The 25,559-nt window shown below is 45.5% G+C and overlaps 1 protein-coding gene across 2 annotated transcripts; it reads right to left on the bottom strand.

Annotated features, from left to right (window-relative positions):
- LOC131272439 (uncharacterized) lies at positions 1–23,569 on the bottom strand. Of its 2 annotated transcripts, XM_058274165.1 has the most exons (3): positions 23,452–23,569; positions 17,514–17,830; positions 1–8,122 (listed from the first exon to the last, which is right to left on the bottom strand). In XM_058274165.1, the coding sequence occupies exon 3, from the start codon at positions 7,093–7,095 to the stop codon at positions 2,164–2,166; it is 4,932 nt and encodes a 1,643-aa protein (XP_058130148.1). In that variant the 5' UTR covers positions 7,096–8,122; positions 17,514–17,830; positions 23,452–23,569; the 3' UTR covers positions 1–2,163. The 2 variants fall into 2 exon arrangements, with proteins under 2 accessions (XP_058130148.1, XP_058130149.1); XM_058274166.1 differs by lacking the exons at positions 17,514–17,830; positions 23,452–23,569 and adding an exon at positions 17,245–17,355.
- Positions 23,570–25,559: the final 1,990 nt, after the last annotated feature.

Genomic DNA, 25,559 nt, shown 5'->3' with positions numbered 1-25,559 from the left:
AATCGAAAACCGGAAAACGGAAAGGATGGGACGGAATACAACACACACCCATGGAATGCAGTAGAAGTTTTATATAGGATTTTTTGTTTTCGTGTATATATATAGTATGTATATGTATATATTTAATGGTAGTTTGTAATTCGTGTAATAAATGCGAGGTTATTAGTTTCTTTTCACGTCTTACTCCCTATCAACTAGCTACCGTCCCAATCCTTTTCCGGAGGTTTTTCTTTCTCTTCTTCTGTGCACTCAGGAATGTATGTTTTCATATCTTTTAGCTGCACCATTTTACAATACTCTTGACGCGATATAAAAGCTCCATCGTAACTAGAAATCCGCGCCGGTCGAGGCGGGTCGAGTGTGTTCGGGTGAAATTGAATGCGAGGTTTCGTTTACTTAAAAAGGTACGATAAAAGATTTCATCTTACGGTACTAAAAATGTCCATGTCCGCGCGTGAGCCTGCCTGGTTCCTTTTTCAAACTTATTGGCTTGCTCGTTTCAGTTTTACTTGAGACGCTTATTCATGCCCTAAAACGCCTGCTGCGATAAAAATTTACGGGCATATTTTGCGCTTCCTTATCCTTGCCAACATGGACACACACACAAACATACATAATAAAATAGTAGATATAATTACATAAACACACACATACAATACCATATGGTTGTTTAGTTTACTTTCACCTTCAATCGCTACCGGCCGCTTTATCTCTCTCCTTGATTGCATATTATGGTTTCAGTGTTTATTTGTTAATAGTTTTGCAGGCAATCGCTACATTACCGCAATGGAACGAAGCTTCTCGTTTTCTGGCAGCGGAGCAATGGAGTTTGAACAAATCTAAAATCACACACCTTTTACATCTAAAATCACGGATAGACACTACGCTCGTAACGATCTGTCTGTTTTTCCATAACTTTTTGTTTCGTTTTGCTGAAGTTTTCCTCCTGCTTGCTTTCCTATGCAAGATTTTTGTGCATGGCGACTGGCATCATGGTTTAGGGCGTACTTTAGCAGTATTACCAGCGAGGAGAGAAGTTGTTGTTCCAATACTCTAAACATATTACTGGGGGATAGTTTTTTTCGTTTCCTGTTGTACTGAGAAATGTGCCATAAGGAATGTCTCTAGAGAAATCTTGCGCCAATTTTGATAATCGTTCACTTTAACGATTGGCAGAAATCGGGGAATCTAGGAAGCCCACATGTTTCCGGGTTTTCAGTGCTCTAACGCTGCTTGAAATCGTTGAAATTCACAAAAAAGTAACACACTGACTAGAACTTCGTTTGATCACTTAATGGATCACGGGCGCACAGAAAAGATAAAAGACGTTCCTTGTGGTGTAGCGCTGCGGCCATTTACCATTTTGATATTGTATAAAAAGATCTCATATAGACAAAATGAGGTAAGTTTGCTTTCAAAAACGGTTGTGCTTTAAAACCAAATTGAATGGAAGAGACCGATCACATTGCCCGAAAGCTTTCCTAGTGGTTGTCCGGATACGTATATGCATCTACTACTTGCGTTGGCCACCGTACGGATGGAGTATCAATCTAAAAAGCTACGCGTACAAACGTTCTTCAAATATACGATATTAAATGTATGCTGTAGTGTGTATCTGCACATGCGATCAGTTGTCTACCGTTCAAGGCGGTCGGAGGCGGGATAAGAATCATCCTGATGAGAATGGAAATACATAGCCAACATATTGCTTCTAAGAGCTAGGGTTCAAATAGATATCAATTTGGCAACTCCCGACGAGGAACAGATTGTGCGATCCGATCTACCGGTTCCGTTCGAAATATGCAGCACACAGTGCTGATCAGATTCAAACGAACCGGACAGGGTTCACCATTGTTCACTAACAACGAGTTCATCATCATTAGAGAACATTCATGTTCTTAATACCAGACACCGAGTTTCCATTGCTTTCGTGCGTAAATAATCCTTCCAAGTCGGGGATGGTTGGGTTGCATCACTGCCTGTCGAAGCGAAATGTTGGGGATATTTCCGTTAGAAAGTATGCCCTAAAAATAAAATCACTGGGACGCGTTCAAAACAAAAAGTCACGACGTGCGTTAACACAGACGTTGAACAACTTCTCTATCCTACACTGGTTGCACTTCTTACTCCGTTTGCCTGGCCTGAGACCTAACTACTCGTCCCCTACAGCATGCCCGTCGGATCAAAGTAACGCTGGGGAGCGATCTGAGACTTCTTCCTCTTCTTGCTGCGCAGAAACTCGGCCACCTCGTAGTTCTTGCACTCATTCGCTATCGCCAACGGGGTGCGACCGTTCGCGTCCTGCTGCTCCGGCTGCAGCCGACACCAGTCGACTAGAAACTGTACGATCTGTAGATTGTTTGCGTAGCACGCCTTATGCAGCAGACTCTGCTGGGAGCGAACGTCCCGTACGTTCGGGTCGTACTGCAGCTGTAGAATCATAAACTCCAGCAACCCATAGTGATCGACGAACAGGTGCATGGTGGGAATTTTCGAAATCTGCTCGATCTCCGCCAGGTGTAGCTTCAGCAGGTCGATGTTGGCTCCGGCCCCAATCAGCAGTTTCATGATCTCCAGGTTGCGTGAGTACATCGCTTGCATTAGCGGTGTCAATCCGGACGTGTTCCGTTCGTCGATGGCCGCGTACTTGAGGATGAGCATCCGGGCGGCCACAATATTTCCGTGTTTGGTCGCCACGTGAAGCGGAGTATCGCCGAACTTGCTGACGGCGTTGATTTCCGCACCTGACTCGATCAAGTAGGCTGCGATCTCGTTGCAATCGATCGCGATGGCAACGTGCAGCGACGTACTATCGTACGGATCCCGGTAGTGTACGGACGGTTTGCAGTGCTCGACGACGAACCGCACCAACTCGAGCGATCGTGTGTAAACGGCCTTGATCAGACAGAGCGTCTCCTCCGAGAGGCTGTACCCGTTGCGTAGCAGGAACTTCAGCACCGGTACGTTGCGCTGCTCGATCGCGAGTGAAACTGGCAGCGATTCCCGTTCGCGGCTGTTCGAAATGGAACGCAACGGAGCGTGATGTTTTGCGAACTGCTTCATCACACGAACGCTACTCTTCTGGACAGCCCACTCGTACGCGGTCAGTCCCGCGTCATCCACCAGCGAAGGGTTAATTCCCCCAGATTCCTGTTCCAACAAAAACCGCACCATCTCAACCCGCCGCGTCTGCACCGCTATATGAAGCGCTGTCTTCGAAAATGCGTTCCGACGATTCAACAAGTCCTCCTCTTTGAGCGTCGAAAGATGCTCGCTGTAAAGGTACCGCAGGATACCCATCCGCCCGTAGATGGCACAAAGGTGCAGCACCGTGTTCTGATGCCGATCGATGACCGACAGCTTCGCCTGTCGGCTGTCGAGGAGAAACTTCAACCCATCGAGATTGTCGTACTTGATCGCGCACTTCACCAGCCGGTGCTTGTCCGAGTCAACGTCGATGTCGTCCGCGCAGAGCAACGGCAGGAGATCATTCTCGTGGTATTGGATCGCGTAGTGCAGCGGTAGTCGATCCGCGCCGCTAAGCGTACCAAGCGGGGCGTTCTGTTTCACGAGCAACCGGGCAATTTCGGTGAGACCAAGACTACAGGCCCGGTGAAGCGGTGACGTACCGTCGGCAGTCGGTGCGCAAATTTCCGCACCGAATTTAATCAGCTTCTTGACCGCCCCGAGATCACCCTTCTGCACGCACTGATCGAGCACGGTAATACCGTTCCCATCCTGACAGTTCCACCCGATGTCCTTCATCTGCTTGGCAATCTTCTCGATAAACTCCAGATTGATGTACTTGATGATCTTCCCCAAGTTCACCGTCAGCTCAAACCGTCGGACGCACTCCAGAAACACGTCGTACGCGCGGAAGTAGAGTGCCATGAAGAGGATCGTTGCCTGCCGCTCCTGCACCGTCGTCAGGCTGAAGTGGGCATCGATGAAGAGCGAGTTAGAGCTGCGCACCAGCACGTACTGGAAGAACTGTTGCTTCTCGAACGAAATCGCCGCCAGCTCGTCGGACAGGTAGTCGACCATCTGCTTCAGGTTGTTGCGCACCGTGTGGTCGATGATTTCGTACTCGGTCGCCGGTGTACCCGGGTGTAGGACGCCCAGCCGCATCCCCCGGATGTCGGCGTAGTCGGGCGTGAGGGCTTGCAGTAGCTTCAGGTCGATCGTTTCGACCGACTTAAACAGACGCTCCTGCTGTTCGACCCAGCTCCAGCGCATCTTGTAGTTGTTCGTCAGGTTGTCCACGATCGCTAGCAGCTCATCTGCGTTCGCCTTCTGCGTGTTGGCTGGCTGATACAGCTTGAACTCGTTGCTTTTAAAGATCAGCCCGTTTAGGAACACCTTCACCTTGGTGCTGTGCGTAAGGGTAAGCATGTCGTGCTCGAGTGTATCACCGCGCCGGAGGTACTCGTGCAGATTGCGCCCGCTAACGTTCGCCGACTGCAGCTTCAGCACGTACTGGTTGTCCTGGAACACGCCCAGATCGGTCAGTATTTCGCACAGCTCCATCAGACAGTGCTCGAGTGCAAACTCGACGTGCGGTGCGGCCTCGTTGATGAACTGCGTCACCTCGTTAAAGTCACTGCAGGGCAGAAACTGTCCAATGAACTTCAGTTTGCTGTCCAGGAACGACTGGAACTCTTCCCGATCCATCCGCTTGTTCCGCTTCACAATCGCATCGTTCACCTGCCGGTTGGTCGACTTGAAGAACATCGTCAGCACGGCGTACTTCTTGTCCAGGTTGTAGCAGTTGTCGTAATAGCTCTGCGATAGCTGTTCGTGCAGCACCGCGAACTCGATCGAGCTGAGGTTCTGCAGGTTAAACTTTTTCAGTATGTCACTCGTGTAGTTCTGGTGCGTCAGACTGTCGGTTGGTTTCGCGCGCTCGGGCAGAAAATGGTCGACCGCCATATAGCGCCCGACATGCAGTACCTCCACCATCGTGATGAAGTTTTTCGTCACCCGCTCGTCCATCTGATACTGGTAGAGATAGTTCGTGAAGAGGTGCAGCAGCTCCTGCAGGATTGGACTCACTAGCAACAGTTGATCGTCGGTACAGATGTCGTACTTGGGACATCGTTCGGCCAAAAACGAACCCACAATACGGCGCACCTTCACCACATCGATCTCCGTCCCACACAGCATCATCGTGGTGTTGAAGTTCGCACTGACAGAAGCCAACGCACTTCGGCTGGCGTCACCCTTCGTAAGCGCTTCGTACCGTTGCGCAAGCGGTCCATAGAGACACCGCAAAAGATCGCTAATCTTTTCGTCCTGCTGCTGGCAGAACGTTTCCTGCAGCTCCTCCACGACGCGAATACAATCCTCCAGCTCGAAGTACAGATCGTCCAGCGTGTGATTCTCGAAGTACATCCGATTGGCGTCACCGACGTACTGATTGTAGCTTGCCACCTGCCGATGGTTGCGCAGCTGGTACACGTTCCCGAGGTAGCACTTGTACGCCTCGAGCATCTTCCGATCGTGCACGTAGGCAAAGTAGCGCCGTACCGACTTCAAACTGCACTGCACCTCCGCGAACGGAATCAGCCGACCGGTCTCGAGCTTGTCCGAGCACAGCTTGTACAGCGATACGTTCGGCTGGTAAAAGTCCCGCACGTCCACGTCCAAGTTGAGGGGAAGGATTTTGTGCACCACACTGTGCAGCTTGCGCGCGATCGACGGACAGTAGCGGGCACTCTCGACCGTCTCGGCGATCACCTGCAGCGTGCGCTTGATGGCCAACACCCCGGACACTTGGTACTGGGGTAGCTGGATCCGGGCGATCCCATCCAGGTAGCGTAGGATCTTCTTGATCGCGTACAGCTGCACGACGTGATCGTACGTTTTGCGCAGCCGCTGGAAGACGACCTGATTCTTGCGGCTTACGGTGCGCGTGAGGTTAAGGAATTGCTTCGCCTTCATCTCCTGCCGGATCAGCTCCAGTTCCGCCTTCGAAAGGTTGTTGCTGTGCCGGGCCTGAATCGCGTTCAAATCGGGGTTCACTTTTAGACGCCCCTTTACGTAGTAGATGAGTTTCTTTTTGAGCACGCATCGCTTCTGCCAGAGGGCGTTGATCGCCTTCGTCGATTTGGCGGGCGCAGCGTCTCTGATGCAACCGATCAGTGACAGCAGCTGATCTACGGTCCACTTTGGCTGCGCAGCGCGGCTTTCCCGATCGACCAGGGCGGTGCGGAATTTTTCCAACTCCTCACTAACCGCCGCCAGATACCGGAGTACGGTACGTTTGTTGAGGATCAGCTTGTACACCTCGTAGTGTGGTGACTTCTTGAAGATGGCCAAAAACACCGCCAGCACGCGGCAGATCTCGTCCAGCGGCACCTGCCCCAAGTGGTCTCGCTTCTCCCGCAAAAAGAACAGATTGTCGTACACGATCTTGATCGCCAGCAGGAACTTATCGTCGAAGTCGTTCAGATTGTCCGTCGCGTCGTAGTGCTCGGTCAGGTAGCGCGTGTACTCGACGATCAGCTCGATCCGCTGCTCGTACTCCTTGTCGAACTTCTGACGGTCGGGCCGGTGCGCCGGCGGGTGGTGATAGGCGTAGCTGTAGTTCAGCAGCTGGTACTCGAGAAAGTTCTCCATGCTCTTCGTAAGCGGCACATTCTTCACGTACAGCTCGTGCCACACGCTCGACACGTACCCGATCTGCTGGTGGATGTCGAACGTTTTCAGCTCGAGAAAGAGCTGCAACAGCGGCACGGAACCGCGCCGGATCAACCGGTAGAAGCACCGGTAGTCGGTCAGGTTGCGAAACTCGACCGCCAGCATGAACTTCGTCACGTCGATGAAGTTCAGATTGATCGCCAGCTCGGACGCCGTCAGGTTCATCGAGTTGCGCAGATCGCAGTCGGCACCCGATTCCACCAGGAACTGGATGATCTCGTTGCGGTTCTGCTGCGCGATGATCGACAGGTGCAGCGGCGTGTTGAGATCCTCCGGCGTCTGGTAGTCGAGCACGAACTCCTTGAACTTCGACTTAACCTTCCCGATGTCGCCCTCCACAACCAGCTTGCAGTATTCACCGGCATATTTGCTGACATAGTTGCTCGGTTGTGTCATTCTTTTGAATGTGCTTTCTTCTCCTAGCTGTTACTGTTTTTATTTCGTTTCGTTCTTCTCTCTTTTAACCAATGTTTGTTTTTCGTGATTGCTTTCTCCTAACACGAAGTTGTTTCTTATTACACCGGTGGTTTTATCTTCTTCACGTGCTTCTGTGGGGACACTCCCCCAAGGTGCGAATCGTATTTTTGCGCTACTTAATTTTGTCCGTTTTTCTCTCTCGTTCTCTTTCTCTCATTGATCACGCGCACGATTTTCATGGATGACGCGAGGGCGCACCGGGAATCGACGTCACGACGCGCGTGCTTCCGGTCAGCTGCTGTACCTTGTGACGGTGGCCGATGCAACGACGCGCTGAGACTGGTGCGAAGCGAGATTGTCGTAGGCCATCGTCGGTGGTGCTCCGTTTTCGATTACGTTTGCCACTGCTACTGCTGCTGCTGCTACCGAGGATGAACGGGTTGTTCCTCTTCATTGCCGGAGTATTACCGAGCGCGGGTCGATCAGAAACGCTGCCATGCCGCTGGGTGGTGATTGGAATAGGTCGACGATTCAGTGCTGCCATTGAGAGTTTCGCACCGGGCGCCTGCCTCCTAGTTTAGCTGTCCCGAAGGAATCCCTCGGTTTCTGTGCGCGTGTTTACCAGCAACAGGCAGCAACATTATGGACCAGTCTGCAGCAACACGAACAATTTAATATTTTGGCTTTAATTGGTAATTCTGCAACTCCACCAATTTATGTAGTGAGCATTCAATGTTACTGGTTGGTATTTCTGGCCAGAGTCTAGCAGATAAACACCTTTACGCTCACTTTCTTGCCACGGTTACAAATTAGTGACCCGCTTTTCAGTGCTTTTTAGCGTCCCTCCTTTCCGTCGTGTTGTTCGTTGGCGAGGCGGACGCTTGAAATCCTATTAGTACGAACTACTTTCCAACACAGCATTTATTGGTGTTTAATTTCTCTTCCAGATCGATTCCGGAATACTGGCGCGGGTCCGCAGGGTGTTTGCAGCACTGGATATCGTTATCTAAAAAAAAACAGAAACGAAGAGAAAGAAAATGAACACGAGAAAAAAGGGACATTAGTGAGCGTAGCATTAAAGAATCGGTAACGCACCCCGAAGCAGAGAAAGGGTGAGTTGGGGAGGGTGGGTTCGGGAGGGGGTGACCGGTACGTATGTTAATAAATAGTGCTAAATCAAACAACCACCGATCGGCTGCGGACATCGGGGATGTCTTGTGGAGAAAAAAAGTAGAAAGGGACAAAATGTGCGCATAAGATGTGCACCCTCCCCCCCCCCCCCTTGGAAACGGGTGGTGCTGGTGGAGGTCGCGGACAAGGAGCCCGATAAATGGGTTGGTCTGTTTCGGATGGTTCAGGTTCAAACTGTACGATGAAGGTTTCACACAGACAAACGTGAGCAAACCGGAGAGAGCAAGCAAAAGGAACTAATTGGTTAACCGATATACAGTGCTTTCCATTACGACAGAACCACTCGAGATAAAGTATTTATGAACCAAAAATTATAATCAGTTTGTAAAGACTTTTCACTCGCTTAGTGATCGTCTAACGATTGATACTTTTTAAGAATGTATTGAATGTTAAATTTTAACTACAACACTAGTTTATAAATGTTCTAACCTTAATAAATGTCCTAACCTTTTTCTAACTTCCCCTAAAGAACATTCACTGTTATTGTTGTGTGATAGTTACGGTATAATTTTAAAAAAACAAATGAACCCGTCTTTCCACCAGGGTATGTCACTCGACATTGCGGTTCAGAAATAAAATGATGAAAGCGTGAGTGCAAGACGAAAAACGTAAATTTTCAACCCAGCTCTAGATCAGTATATCCTTCTCGCTTCTTTAACGTATTTTCCTTAAAAAATGATTAAAACTATCATGGAAAATATAGGAGCCTATTCCGATAGTCGAGTCCAACATCAAAGGCAAAGGCCCGATAGATTTCTAATTCCAAGGATCACTACCACTAGACAACTAAGATCAATCTTTGAATCTCAAAAATCAATTTTTGAAGGATTTGGCTTTCCTAATAAGGACTAAGACTAATGGGCCTCATAACTATACAAAATTTCCAACTACTTTGCAAAAAAAAATGGGAATTATCGTAGAAGGTTCGTGTCATTGGTATGCTCACCTTCCGAAAAGTATTTTGAGATGAAGTCTTATACACGCGATGAATTAATTTTAAAAGCCGCCAAAAATCGAGTGATTCTATAGCTACGAAAAGCACTGTACCCATCAGGAGCCACAAGACACGCGAGGAAAAGTAGAAAGATGAGGTTAAAAATCGAAGAGCGATATGCAAACGAAAGACGCAAACTCACGGTGTCCAACGGTCCAACCGGGACGCGCGTCTGGGTCTTATAAATCATATTGAAATATTAATCGCATAGACAAATAAACGCGAAGGTAGTTCTCGCCCCGGTTACCGAGGCCGGGTCCCTACGTTTCCGTTGGCGCAGAAGACGCCTTGTTCTTCTTCTTTCCACTAGAGACAAACTGCACAGAGGAAGGCGTTCTGCGGTGTGTCGGTGATCGAGAGGGGTCCCTTCGCTTTCCACTGGACTGTAGAATTACCCTGATAATGAGGTACGCATTACAACAACCTCGTGTCTATAAGGCGCAACGATGACTGTCCATTCGGAGTGTCCACGAGAAAGTTCACCTCAGGGGGACTCGAGGGAGTGATAAAGAATAGGAGTTTTAATTCGAAATGATCCAAACGACAGAATCACATCGTGTCCCGGGGTCCTCGCCACAACCGAACCCCGGATGCCTTGGAATGTCGGCCGTATTGGAATAATGTGAATCCAATCCAAATCCCACCCGACCACTTCCACGAGTGCACAGAACCACGGTATTAATTCACCACCCAAGCCCTCCCTAAACTCCACACCCTCCTCGTTCTCCTCCTCCTACTGCTGGTGGACGAAAGCAGGCAAATGATTTAAACGTGTTTGCACCAACGTTGATTCAGTTAAAGCCACGACGGCCTGGTGTTTGTGGGTGAAAGATTGAATTAAACCGAACACCGCAGGATTGACGATTACGTAGACATTTTCTGTTTCCCTCTCCACCACATTCCACCATCTCCGGGATGGGCATCTTTGAGGACGTTCCGGGGCACACGATGAGGCATCAAATTGTAGCCCGCTTGAGTGCCGATTATGGTGTGTGGTGATTGAAGACGCTGATGCGCTTTACTTTCCTCTGCGCCCTTATGTTGGTCTCGTTTGGCTCGGGACAGTTGGGAAAATTATTTACTCTATCGTCCCAGAGGTTGGGTTCGGTTGGGGTTTCCGATAAGCTAAAGTATGTTTGGTGATGAGCGAATTATTGCGGAGTTCAGACACAATTGTTTCTGTTAGCTTTTTATTGTTTAGTTGCTATCAAGCACTTATTACCATTCTATCTTTTATAAGTAACGAATTTTCATTCCTCAAAATTGGCAAGATGTTTTAAAACGATGAAGTAGCCTTCAGAGTTAAGAAGATACTTCATATAACAGTTATATCTAAAAGAAGAGCGCCATTTAAGATAGCAAAACTCACCTTATGAGTGATACTGCATTATTTTCGCCCTGCTCATCATTTCTCTAAAGAGTTTGATAAACGTAACGGAAAATGTATCGCACTTTGCTAAACGTGGTTCTAAGTCAACATTTGTGCGCATATCGATGTCCCTTTCGGACCTTCTCCGTACTGCCTTCCCGGGTCATAAATAGTTTACCATTGGGAAAACTGATAAGAACGGTAAACAAATAAAACTCGCCCCGGCCGGAAAGCAAATGGCCATCGAATTACTATGCACAGTGCGCTTTTTATCGCGTCAATCCGGGAACCATCTAGCGCTCCGCGTTTCTCTTTCTCTCTAACCAGGTTAGTGACCAGTCCAATGGGGTAGAGCCATATAAAACTACCCACTCCGAGGGATGTTTCTTTCAGGACCAAGAACTGGATCCGCCCGCTCAACCCTGGAACGCTGGAAGTAGTTCGTGAAAGAAAGCACCCATCATCCCCGTTAACTACAAGTACTCACACCTACATAGTGACGGCTTCAAACAAGGTATGTGTGTGTGTTTCCGTGTATGGCACAAAGCCCTCCCCCGGCACTTCCACGTGCCCGAAAGCGAGGAGGAAGAGAACCTCGGACGCGGAAGGTCCGCGGATTATTGGTTTTACTAATTCATTAGCGCGATGAAATTGAAAAATGATTCCCGTAACCAGATCTCTCGCCTGGGCGCGGTAAATCGGAGCCATGGATTGGGCGTATTAAGGCTATCGCACGATTCTTAAAACCCTTGACGGCCTGTAAGAGGGAAAAGGAAGATTTCGGCCCCAAGTCCGCCGGTGACGGCCGTCCCGGGCCAGGTGATGATATTGATGGAGCTTCATTACATTCCACTGCGCGCCGTTCGATCGGTGGGTGAAGGGGATTCAAATGAGCTCACAAACTCCATTAACGGTTCACGCCTCCTGCGCCTCCAAACGAGCCAGCTTTCCTCCCCCCGCTGTGATAGGGGGAAGGGGGGGGGGATGGGGGAAACAAAATAGCCACCCCGATGCGAGGCTGGACGTAATTAGAATGCAAGACAGACCGACCAAGACCGGAGACCACCAGAGATCCGATTCGCCTGGCATGGCCAACTTTTCCCATCGAAGCTACCGGGGTAAGTGTGTAGCACTTTTTAGGCCCTCATTGCTCTGGGTCGTTGCTTCGCGTCTTACGCCTAATGACCGCTTTAGACTTCATTTGCTATTCTTCAAGTAAATCCACCGAATGGGCAGGAGGATGAGGTTCTGGGGGTGATTTTTCCACTTCAGCCGGGCGCCGTTTTGCGGTGCGCGAAGAGAAATTAGCATTAAACATGCCGAATGGGTAGCTTGAATATTTTGAAGCTGTTCGATCCGAACCCCTAGGAAAACAAATGACAGCAGGAAAGAAACGAGAAACGTTTAGTTTGGGCGATCGGCGAAGAGTGGAATTTCATTACCTGCACAATGCGCGGAGACGGTTCGGGTGGACCTATTTGTCACGCAAAACTCTAATGATCTTTCGCCTCTCTTGGGGTTGGACGCAATTTAAAATTAAAATTTAGCTTCTTCTTAATCGGTGGTCACTACAAAAAAGACGGAAGAGGTATTTGCAAAACACTTTTTAAAGACAAAAGCTACCGCACGCCAACTACGATGGAAATACTAGTTCTTCGTTTGGCAAATGTTGTAACTAGAGTTGGGTAATTCTGGATCAGATTCTGATTCATAAATCTGAAAAACTAAAAACAGGAATCAGAATATTTGTATTAAGAATTAATGAATCTCTAAAGTATTAAGAAGATTCACCCTATTTTTGGTCGACCCTTCATATCTGAAGATCCCGAATAAAGGTTTTAAAGCTTCTGGCAATATTGTTTACGATGGATTAGGTTAATTTATTTATTTATTAACTCAACAGTCTAGCTGTAAACATGTCAATTGATATATGAAAGTCAATAGCCGGATAAGCTTTATTGAATGCTCTGGAGGGCATTGGGGCAAACTGAGCGTAATGCGTCCTGCTAAATCTTATCCTTAAAAACTCAGAAAAACTCAATTGTCGAGATGGTGAATTGAATTAATTAATTCGCATTAATTACTCCACGGATTAATCTGGCTACGAATATTGTCGGAGCTACCAGCCTGTCGTTAAATTCCTTAGTGTTTCTAATCATGAAGCTCAACATCCTATTTGCCTTGTCAATTAATAAGTTATACAACTCGCAAAATATCAGTTTGTTGTAAAGAGTTACGAACCATTTTCAAATAAAAGATTTAAATGATACAGCTATAAATAATTAGCCAAAACGGGCAGCATGCTGCCCCGGCGAAAACATCCGGTGTCCGCGGTGCGATTGCGCAGAATCACCAAGTGGTTTTTCTTATCGTCCCCGGTTGCCGGGAAGAGCGTCGGCGAAGCTTTTCGTGCCGTCCTGGCGGTCCGCGGACGAGATGAAAGACTGCTTCATTCTTTTTTTTGCGCTGCAGACGCAATTATATTCTTCTTAACGGCGGCTTGTACCGTCTGGCTTTAGACGGAAACTCGTCAAGTTTAAAAAATGACTCCGAAATTGAAGAGAAATTTAAAATAAATCCATTCTTTTATGGGTATAAACACTTGTAATATAAATTAGCTACTCAAAACTCATCACTTCCCAAAACAATGTAACATGAATAAAATTTCCCTGAGTTTCAATTTCAAAAGTCTCAAAGCTCTCCTTCTATATTAACTTTTCAATATAAATTTAAATTGGTAACTGCCTTCCTAATCGATTGACACTCTTTAAATCCTAGTTTTATGGTAATAAATGGCGTAAAGAAAATGTCCTGCATCGGAGGAAATGCTTAAGTTTTACATTGCGCTTTCAAGCGACACACTGGAGGCTGATTTGCAAAATCCCTTAGTCCTATCATCCTAACGGTAAAGCAATATGTGTGCGAGTACATGAATATCCTTTTTCACTTTATTCACTTGAGGGTAGGAAAAATAAAAAAGCGGAACCGAACACCCAACCGAACTAGTCCGTCAAGTGCATGTGACGCACCTTCAGCAGAAGGGAAAACGATCCTATTTTCCCTATCGACGTCACTTTGCTTTCTTTTCTTCATTTTTTTTCTTTCTTTCTCTCTCTCTCTTTTCTTCTCTCGTTGCGAAGTCCTTTTATCGTCCCTCGTGAAAACTTTCGAGCATTTCCGATCCAATTTAAATTTACTTTCGCTCTTCTCTATCTCCGCGCACCCATTAGGTCGCCTGTCCGTTGCCTTCCACCCCTTCGCCCTTCCACACAGCATCCTTTTCACCCCTCCTCGCCCTTCCCCGAATGCCATCGAGGCCACCCAACCCAAATGAGCGAACCGTATTACAACACCACGCCAAACCCTTGCCCCGGAGGGGAGAAATTCCCACATCTACATACAGCTTCTTTTCTCGGCATTCGCGACCCTCCGGTGAATGTCTTCGCATTTTTTTGTTGTTGCTCGCGCATTCGTGAAAGGACATCGTCCTTTTGCTCGTTAGCGAAACGGGCCAACCGATGGCTGGAGTGGATATACGCGGTATAAACGAAATTCCCTCGACCATGGTCGTTACCCTCTTCCCGTTTCTATTTCTTTAAACCATTTTTTATTATATTTTTCATCTTTTCGCGTGACGTTTTTCCGCCTCCCGAGTTCCCGATTTGCTAGGCACGTTGGGTGATAAGGGAAATTTTGGCGAAATTTTTCCACTTTTCTCCCCCAAAAAGCGGTCCACATCGAGGGCGAGAAGAAAATCAAATATGGCAACGAAGGCGCGTGAGGTTTTCCTCGAGGTAGGCTATGGGGGAAATTAAAAATAAAAAAAGGGTGCAAAACTCGCAGGACATACAGGATTTTCTTTTACTTTCGTCCCACGTGTCGCAATATATTCAGCCATGATTTATTTCCAATATATATATGTATTTTTTAAAACTCCCTCGCATTTTATTATTTCACTCTCTCTTTCTCTCTTCTTAAAAAAAGCGTGTGATGTCTCTCTACTACTACACACACACGCGCGAACGAAGGAGATGGGATCGATTGATGATGCATACATGTTTGTATGCAAAAAGGGCATTAAAATGGCACAAATACCAGCAGAACAGCACCTCAACAAACACCCACAGCGGCGAAGGGCGCGTGATCTTCCCCGTATTTTTTTTGCGATTTCCACCATTTCCGCTAGGTTTAAAATGCTTTTTCTTGCCCGCAGACGCGCATCTCCATCTCGACGAAAGAAAGCAACATTCGCTCTCTCTCCCTCTCTCTCTCTGTGAATGTTTATAGGACCTTTTCAAACAACGCCAGAGAAAATCGAAATGAAATCGAATACCATTTTCCTGCGTCGTCTAAGCTAGCAGCGAAATGTTCTATTTAATTTAATTCTTTTTTTTTAATTTCGGTGCTTCCGGCTGACTCGTCCTTAACCGATGATGATCGCCCCTTTTTTCTTGTTGCCAATTTTATTACAGTTGCTTCAAACCAAATGCTTTACAGTTTTGTAATGGACGAAGAACTCATCGTTTTCAAACCCCCGGTAAGAAGAACGGGGAAAATAACGGATCCTTTCCGATCCGTCCACTTCCCGACGACCATATGATGCCGCGTACACATTGTTTTAATCTAAAAACAAGAACTGGCGAGCCTCGTAAAACAACTGTTGTGCATAAACTGCCACACACTGTGCAGGTTGTTTAATGGTTTGGGTTGTAAAATTTTGACACACCAATAATTGTTCCCTTCCCTCTTTTTGTCTGTTTTTTTTTTCTTCTCTTTTGTATTTTTAGTTCCCATCCACATGCTGCCACATCCCCCGCCGGAGGACACCAAGGTGACAGAGGCACCACAACACGGGGGAAACGGGGTTGGCGAAAGGTAGGAACCTGGACCTGGAAACCTTTCCGTCTTCGTTTCGGTTCGTTTCGCTTCGGTAGCGCATCTGTCACCCCTGCGGGACGATCTTCCGGTGTGGGAGAAAGATAGCGACCGGGAAAGTGGGAAAATGCGAGGAAGGAAGTGTAGAAAGAAGACCGCATCGCTCGAACGAGATCGTTTCCTTCGGGTTGCCCGTGTCGTCCCTGTCCACTCCTTCACTTCCTGAGCAAATAATCAATTAGTCGGTTGGCCTCTTCCTTGTTACTTCTTACAAATTTTATCCATTTCTCCCAAAACTGTCTTCCAGATGATGACGCTAGCAAGCATCGGCCTTTGTTCCAAGGAGCGCTAACCAAGAGGAAAAGGGAAGAAAGGACGTCTCTTCGGGAAGAGTCCGATGACAACGGGCAGGTCATAAATTATATTTCCTCCACACTTTGTTCAATCAAACAATCACACACGCACATGTCTATGCACGCACACGTTACAAAACGACAATTGATTAAGGCAGCGGTTCTCATCCCGTTTGCATTGTTGTACAATTTCGTCAACTAAAATAAATTCATACGAAACAAATATCTTTTCGTACATCTTGATGTTAAATACTCATTTTCTTTAACGCAAAAACTGTACTCAATTTCCAGTTTTGATGAATTAAAAAACTCAAAGTTTGACTTAAACATGCAACAAACGACCCAAAACAAAAATTCCGAACGACTTTTGCCAATTTTCGAATGAGTTTGATTGACAGGCATTGGCAGTTTATAACAAATCCCTGTTTAAGTTTTAAAGATGGTTCATTTTACTGACGGACATTTTATAGACTCAAAAAGAGGCGTATTTGCTTTCCTGAGTAACTAAAACATAGTTCTTAACGCTAGCCAGCGAAACAATGTTTGAAGGAAATTTGCTTAAGAAAACCCGAATTTCCTAGTTCGATTGATGATTTTCGCAAGCCGATCATTTGGCGAGAGTTTTAGATTGATGGGTACTCTTACGTTTATTTAAAAGACACATGATTTAGAAAGATATATTTGCAGAAGTTTAGTAGTTTATACTGATTCCTTAATGCAGACATACGGTGTACATGGCTTGAGAATCTCTGAAGAAAAAGGTACGTAGCGAACTATCAACCGCGGGCGGTAAGAAAGTAACAACACACGAAGATCCATCCTATAGTAGCGAAAGGATATCGACAAATCAACACACACACACACAAAAAATAGGCAAACACAAACGATATCACACGACAAAATAAAACCGAAGAAGGACCAAAGGGAGTGAACGAAGCGGTAGATAAGATGCAACAAAATAGCACAACATGGAAAGGTAAGAAACAAATACGTTGGTTGGTTACGAAAAGGACACGGCAGCACTCGGTAATCGGCCGTGGTTTTTTTTTTAGGACGCGTATCCTGGAACAGATGGAACCGAACGAAAGAACGAACGATCGAACGGGACAAAACTTGAGGCAAGAGTAAAACAGTGAAGGAAAAAAGAAGTAAATGAAGGAAAACGATAAAAAATAACAACAGAACCGTAAAACATAGATAAAATGAAATCCACCAGCAACCTTCAGGGAAAAAGGTGTGCAAGGAGCCCTAGAGTTCTTGTGTTTTTGGGCTTTCCGTTTTCCCAGTTTCATTTGCTTCACCACTTATATATTTACGAGGTGAGATAGCATGAGGGTTTTGTTTACCTTACTGAACACACTCCGAACCAACACACCATCCCCACACACACACACACTCGGTGCTATCTGAAAAAAACCGCAAACGCTCTTGCACACAGTTATGACCGGAGAAACCCGGCCGCCTGTCGTAAAGCATAAATTTATAGCATGGCGTCCCTCGGAGTGCGTGAAGGTTTCCTCGTTTGTGCGGTGGCGAAAAGGGATAAGGATTTATTTGATTTTCTCCGCTGCTCCGGTGGCAGTGGGCTGGCCGTACGGTGATGATGATTTCTTACCCTGAGCGTCGCGCGAAGAGCATTCGACGAGGGGAGCGGTGTATCGGGAGTCGTGGCACACGCCTCGGGAGGCACCTTGTGAGGCGCTCGGGTTCGATTCGATTTACACCTTCTTCCAAGGTGGTCCTAAGATCGATCGGGGACGATTTGCCGGAAGTCTTTGCGCCGGTTTCGTAGACGATCCTTCTCCAAGTCTGTTGTTCTTCGTGTGCGTTGCGGGTGCGTGAATTAATGTTCTGTGCACTGAATGTATCCTCTTGTCAGCTGGATTGCTTGGCCAAGTTGTTTCCGAACTACGTCAAGATTAACATTCATCACTAAAACGAGAAAAAGGAAATGAATTAAAACTCGTTTCTCTGACATCGCATAAACTTTCCATCGAAAATTCCCACTTGAAAGGTCATATAATGGTACCGAACCAAACAAACTCACAAATGTCCCCTATGTGTGAACCGGTCCCTCCCTTCCTCCCACCCTCCAAAACCCCCACGTTACTTGCAACCAAGTGTGAAACAGCGCTCATATATTCCACACCGACCATCATTTCCATCTGCCGTTAGTTCGCTTCGTCGAGCCACACGAAAACGGATGTAGTTCATTAACTGATCAAATTATGATAATTAACACACTTCCCAGCGCCTCCCCCCTCCGATTGACACGCTGCAAGAAGAGAGAGAAAAAAAGAACCCCGAACCTAGTTGCCGTGGCCACTAAACCACCGGCAACCATTGGGCTCTCTGGCCTCTCTGGTGGGTAGATGTTAATTAAAGATTGTACGTTTTGGAAGTGATTTTCTTTGCTGGCCATTGTGTCGGTCCACGCGGGTTGCAGCATGCTGGCCGTACTCGAGTTGCCACCCGAGTTGGATTTAGTTTGACAAAGCACAAAGTGGAAATGCAGTTTACAGGGAGTGGCCACGCTCTGGCACGTAATCAACCGGGGTCGGGTGGAATGTGGAAAGCGTTTGAGCATCATCCAACCTAAACTCCCGGATGTGGTGCATTATTTAGCCGGCTCGACACCATCAGAACCAGCGCCATAGGTGTGTCATATGGGAAAATTTAGATATTAAAACGGAATCTTCGGTAGGGGAAATTAGAAAACATCTTATATTAAATAATTCTTCAAAATCACGATTAAAAGTGATCATTTTCATACATTTTTTTTCATCTTTTCTTCACATGGTAATTTTTTAAGGATCCTCAGCAACTCAGCAGTATATTTTTGACTCTGATCTCAAGCACCTTTCACCACCCTGGTTTGGTTCGCGCTTTTGCCTCTCGCAGCTGGGAAGTGAAATTTGCAAATTGGTTGCTAATTTATGGCCAAGTCAACAAGTTCTCGTCACGAACCACCCAGCGTTGGTGTGCTTATTAGAAATTCAATCCGACCTCGACAGGGATCAGAGGTCGTCAAATTTATGTTTGATAAGGGCTGGAATGAAGCAACATTGACGGCATGCGGGTTTTTTACCAAACGAACTTTCAAACATGAAGAATGTGGATGACGATTGTGTCTATAGATAAAAATAATGTTGATGGTATGTTTTAATAATGTGAGTCGTTTTTATTGGGCAGGAATTATTTAAACTTTGGTAACTGAAAAGTGTTGTTTTAGATAACCATTTTATCTTAATCTCGCATTCTGATTAACACTATTTTACAATAATTTTACAATAGACCATGGTGAATCATTCTGAACCAAGCTAGGATTGAATTTTCTATCTCTTCTTTATCTTTTCTTAATTTTATTGGCAAATACGAAATATTCATATAATATAGTATATATTCTAGTTGCAAACAAGTTCGTGAAAAATTAAGTTGAAATTATTTAAGAAAGATATAAATTATGGAGTCCTTATTGTTACACATTTGAACAGTGGTCGAGATAAAGTTGAAATCATTAACCGATACGAATCAAATTTGATGTTTATTGGTAAGGGAAACATAATAAATTATGTAGTTTTGAACCAAAATATTATTCCCAAGCCCAACTTTATCGACTTCTGGGATAGACGTTCCTTTTTAGTGCAAAATTTTATTTTCCAACGCTCCTGTTTTCCATCGCTGACAATAAACTTAAATGGAAAATGCAAATGTGAACTGGTGAGAGCAAAAACAAAAAAGTTTTAAGCTTGCCCTCGAAGAATCCCGTCCCGTAGGAAAAGGGTTTGAAATGTGTGCTGTTCTATCAGCGTTCCCTTGGCCAGCAATTCAAATCATCTCAAGCCGTTTGTTTGCATAGTAAATCATGCATTTAATTATTGACCATTTACCTTCGAGTGTAGCCGCTCTCGAGCACTGTCGGACGGGTTTTGATTTACTACACACAACAACCGTCAGAACCCCGCCCCAAAGGCAGTATTTAAAAAGCGTATTGAACAGCCTTCAATCTTTGTTGCGTGATGGATGGAAGGAATCATCATTTATGCATAATTTCTTTTGCTCCCCCTCCTTGGTTAGACGACCATATTTGTCCATCGTCATTTCGCTCGAGATGTCGACTGGCCCGTTGTCATTGTCAATCGGCAACGACGGCTTGGTGTGGTGCAACGTCATGCATCGGCGATGGGAACTGACGCCGCGGGAACGGCTTCGACAGTTTATTTTAGAGGGATTTAAAAACAATCGCAAATGAAGCGCCTTCTGTCGTCCATCTCCAACTGGCTAAAGAATGACAAGAAAATTTCCCAAAAAAGACGCCCCATCCCTGGGTGACTGATTTTCTACTGGTGCCCTCAAAAAAAGTACCAGCGATTGTTGTTCCACTAAATTACACAACAATGTTTCACCGTGAGACGGAAGCACATGCCAAGGCAAGGGCAATTATTTGCTCCTCCAAAGCACAAAATCATCACATCTTACATTGAACCGAGCTTGGCAACCCTTAATTTGGGTTTCACATTTGATTTGTAATGGTAAATAATAAAATGTATTGCATGATTTCTCTTACAATCTGGTTAATTCAAAATAAAGAACAGAAACAACTTTCTACAAAACTAACTATATTTTAAGTTAGCAAAAAGTCAAAGTGACGAAACATGACAAGTGACTCCTTCAAGGGTTAAAAACAATTATTACTAGCGCAATGCAACTATAGCACTGCAGCAATCAATGCAACTGACGAAAAGGGTGGGACACTTAATTTCCCCGGGGCACATTAACATTTGCGGCTACGGTATGCACGATTTAACCGAAAGCGGAATAATCATATCCAGCCATGTATGTCATTTCGTTTCATTTCTGTTGTTTTTTTATTTTTTTGTTATTCATCATGATTTGTGATTTTATTTATGCTCGGTTTCATGCGAGATGGCATTTTCACCGGTCGGTTTCCAGGAACCAGGGGCACAGTTGGTCGGTTTTTATTACTTGAATTTATGCTGCTCCAATGCTTAATGGCCGTGATGTTCGCTTTACGGACAATTATGTGCAACAATTGCACAGTGCGGAACAGTTAACATGATTTTTTTGTAGCAAGTATCGTCGCTTGATGATTTCAATACATCACTTTTGGCAGAAATAATTTATAGCTTTGAAATGTTACTATGTTGCTATAACTATTATTGGGTGTTATAAAAACAGAAGAAAGAAAAATGTTGTAACAACATGTGAGCACACTGTCAGCAAAAGCCCTAGTTAACAAATTAAAGTTTATATCATTTTATACTCGTCGAACCCAAAGAATGCTGTCCCTTCTCATGCATGAATTATGGATATGTTTTAAAACATTTGTCCCCTCGCTTAATTTTTATTCAAAAAAACAACCTTCCTATTTTCCGCCCACGCCAAATGTGCGTGTATGTGTTTTTTTTTTAATTTTATCGACCTTCGAAGGTGTGGAGAACTAATTTAAATTAAAATATCCTATCAACAACCCTCCCCCCACAGGCTTGCCCACTTCCTTCTTTCTTTTTTCTAGCTCTTTCCTTCGTTCTCCGTGCATTCCCCTTTTTTGGAGGGATTGCTATTGCTCTTGGGCATTTTTTCCTCAAGCTGTGGCAGTGGGAAACGGTGGAAAGGACGAAAAAAAAAACTATCGAGACCAAAGCAGAACGAACGAATGGAAATAAAACGTTAAAAGAATCTTCGAATGAATATATTGACGAGAAAAGTGGCGGCTGAAGGAGGATTAGCCCGTGGAGGATGGAAGGGGTGCAGGTGTGGGTGACGATCCCGATGAGACAACAATCGAAAAATACATTCACAGCGGCAAGGGCGATTGGGGTGGAAGGGAAAAGAATAACATTAAAACGAGGTATCGCGAGGAAAAAACATGGAAAAAATCTTCTCCTTGACGCGCGCAAGAACCCACACACGCATAGGACCAAACGAAGCGAAATCGGGAAGTGTGAAAAGGACAACGAGCATAATTTCATTTTATTTTTTATGAAAGTAAATCCCTGCGCCGTACATTTCTCACACGTGAGCATGACAGGGAGCGTCACAAGGGGTTGCTTTTTGGTTTTTTGTTTTGCTCACTCTCACTCGGTTCCTTGCGAGAGCATTCATTTCTCAGCTCACTCGCGCGTTAGCAACGGAATAGCTGGCTCTCATTCACACTCGTCCGAATCCGCTCCTCAATCACTAAAACGATGTATTTTCTCGATATTGTCAATCAATACACCCCCTCCTGCTGTTGCCAACATATCTTCCACCCTTCCAGCAAAAGGGTATGTATGCAACATCCCTTCCATCTCACTCAAGCATGTGCATGCTCGTTAGCACTCGCCGCGTCTTCGGTAAGCGACCTGCGTGCCTTCTTTCCACTCTCCACATATTCATGTGCGTTCGATTTTTGAAAGAAGTTAAAAAATAACAATCTCCTTTTTACACGTTTACAACACACACACAGACACGGGAGCACTATCGATACCGGACGTCGGTTGTAGGAGTTTCCGATGTTCCGCTTCTTCCGCTTATGCAAACTCCTTGCGTTCGCGAATTTGGTCGAACACCTTTCGCATCTTTCTCCGCGGCGGAAACCCGAGAAGGGACGCGCTTCATTTTTTTATCTACCTTCTTTTCGGTTTCCATTCCCCCAAACCTGTCCACGGTACACCCTGATGTTTCGGCCGGACACAGTGAGGAAGATATGCGCGATTTTCAAACCCCTTTTTATTCAATCCTTGGTCGAGATTCATTCGAGAACGGAAGGGAAGAAGGACGTCAGAATTGAAGATATTTGCTTTCAGGGATATTTCATTTCTATCAAACACAATTCACTTTCAATTTTTGGGAAATAATTTCACGCCGGAACATTTGGTTGGACACAGTTATTTCGGTATTTCTTCGAGTCAACGATTGGTATTTGAATGCGATTTTCGTTATGTTTGTGAATATTTTCTCACTTATAATTTTTTATGGAATTATGGGTAATATTTTTATTTTTAAACACTCCATCTAATTTTCGTTCGGTTGTTGATACTCTTTTCGGTTTAACACTGCTTGTTTCCATAAGTGCATCAACGCATCATAAGCATTTTATGCTCGCAACACTTGCACATATATTTCCGAAATATTTCGCTCACAACCTTTCCCTTTCTTACGCGAGCACTCTTTCTCTCTTTCTCGGTCTTTCTACGTACATGTTTCTCTCTTTTTCCCTTGCACAATTTCTCTCATTCTCACCCGTTCGTATATCGTTACTTGTCCTGGCTGGACTTTTTTTTTGCGTTCCCAATACGGTTTTCAAGAAAACTTTGAATGGGAAATAAAACAACGGAAAGGAATTTTATCCTATGCTCTGCACACATTATCACACACACATACAGCCGTACGGTAGACATTTATGAACGGAACGATGAAACAAAAGGGGATTCGTGAACCCAGACGAGACGACGAAACGGGAATCCGCGAATATTGATCTCCATGAGATTTTGCTTGCCCGTGTATTTCAGCCTTTTTTCAATGCCAATTTCCAAACACCCAATAATCACCTGAATTTTAAATTCTGCACAACACCCGCACACTACTGTAACTGCGTCGAGGACGAGGGGTTGTCTCAGGATGGCGACGCCCGATCTCGCGAAACTTCTGCTCTCGCCTCACCCCCCCCAACCCCACACCCTTCAAGGTAATGAGGATTCAAAAGGTGAGCATATTATGATGCGCCGACTTGATATTTTTCCTTTTAGTTTTCTCAATTTGTTCCGCTACCAGGCAAGCGGCAGCAAATCAACACAATTTGTGTAATTTGCCCGTTTAGATTAGAGCAACAACACTTGAGGAACACAAGTTGATTGATGCTGCCACTGCCGTTGTTGCATCCATACAAGCACACATACACACATAAACACTCAATCGCAAACGCACAGGCTACTTAGTGCTTTGCACTGCCGGACTGAACAAATGCACAAAAATTGGTTTTGTTACTTGTGACGTCCGAAACCCTAATAACTAACTTTATTTCTTTTGAATCGCAACGACAAAATTCAGTCAATGTAAATCACAAAAACCGCGCACACCGATTTTTGTATTAGGAACTACAGGGGTGTAGAAACGCACGACCCGCAGCAGACGCGCACTAGATGCTGCCTCACGCAAAGACCGCTCGCAATACACTGACTTCGGTTGTTGAATTTGCAATCGCCGTTCTACAGGGTAGTCACTAGTGATGAGTCTTACGATTCTCTCGACGGATCGCTCCGGAATCGAGTTCATCCTCAAAAGAATCAATTCCGACCAAGCCCCACTAGCCTCGGGCTGAGAATGGACTTGGGACTGAATGGGAATGGGCTAGATGGTGATAGCCTTGTTTTTTACACCAACGCAGAAATTTACCACTCCCAACATCGTCAGAAATGTCTCCCAGCTGCGCCCATCTACTGCCGCGACATTCGATCCGCACTGAAAAATCGAGGCTTGTGATTGGTTGATTGGTTAGCTGGGCTCACATGGATACAAACATGTGTGAACCCATTAAAGGGCGCGATACGATCCATACATTCATCCGCCCAGCGCAAAGAGTACAACGCGAGTTTAGCGCACGGTACCCAACCAAGAGCGACGGTCTAGCAGTTGGTGTACATAGACTGGGGTTAGAAGGAAGAGGAGCGAGAGAGAGGGCCCCAACAGGGTCCTCCACTTTTTCATTTTTGTCGATTTTGCTCCATTTTTGTTTCGAGGCTTGCGGAACCAAATCTTTCTGACTATTCGCATGCCGCTTTGGTAAGAATTTGGTTGCATCGTGTTCCAAGGGATTGTTTGCTGCACCCAACGATGGGGTCAACGATACCCGCTCGCCCCAGACTCGTTGGAATTGGGAATACGACCCGAACCGCTCCGGATCGCTTACGGATGGCTCCGATCCGATAGGTTCGGGTCTACCCGCTCACCGCTAGTTATCACTAACACCAATGCAGATTCTTCTTTCAAAAGAGAGAATTTGAAATTTAGGAGAGGAAAAAAGACGGAGAGCTTCGGGGTTTTGGTGAGAAATGTTTAATGAAATATTTCACGCTAAATCGCCCATTCAAAATAGCGAAAACGTTGCGATTATGATTTTTATCAATTGCATAAATTATATCGATAGCAGGCAAAACGTAAAAAAAGATTTTAATGATTATTCTGCGATTAATTTGTTAACGAACCACAGAAAAGAGTTTTTACATGCGTAGACTGAACCCTTAACCTAAAATTAATCATCCTACGTAATGTTTACGGTTGAATTAAATATAAAATCGAGAAACAAGGAGAAACATACGTTACAGTCAACCTCGGCTGAGGAATTCCGTTGCGGCCAGCGGATATGTTCGTCAGTAAGTGTTGTGTCACCAACACGCTGTTAGTTTTGGTTCGATAATTAATGCTCCTGCTGTTTGAGGAGGACATATCAACCCAGCAGCATAGTATATCTTCTTTCACACCTTTGGTTCTTTCCTCTGGGCAAAGGGACAATTATCGTACGGTGTAGAATTTAAGACAGCCCATTTCGAACGTCCCTTTTCTTTTCGATCCAGTTGAATTTTGTTCATGCTTTTCCAGTTCCATCCTCTCTACCAGCCGTTGCTCATCAACTTCATCCATCATCCATCACGCGCCTGTG

Source organism: Anopheles coustani, chromosome 3, assembly GCF_943734705.1.
Source record: "Anopheles coustani chromosome 3, idAnoCousDA_361_x.2, whole genome shotgun sequence".
In the NCBI taxonomy this organism is placed as follows: Eukaryota; Metazoa; Arthropoda; class Insecta; order Diptera; family Culicidae; genus Anopheles; species Anopheles coustani.
This window is presented reverse-complemented; position numbering and strand designations above follow the sequence as displayed.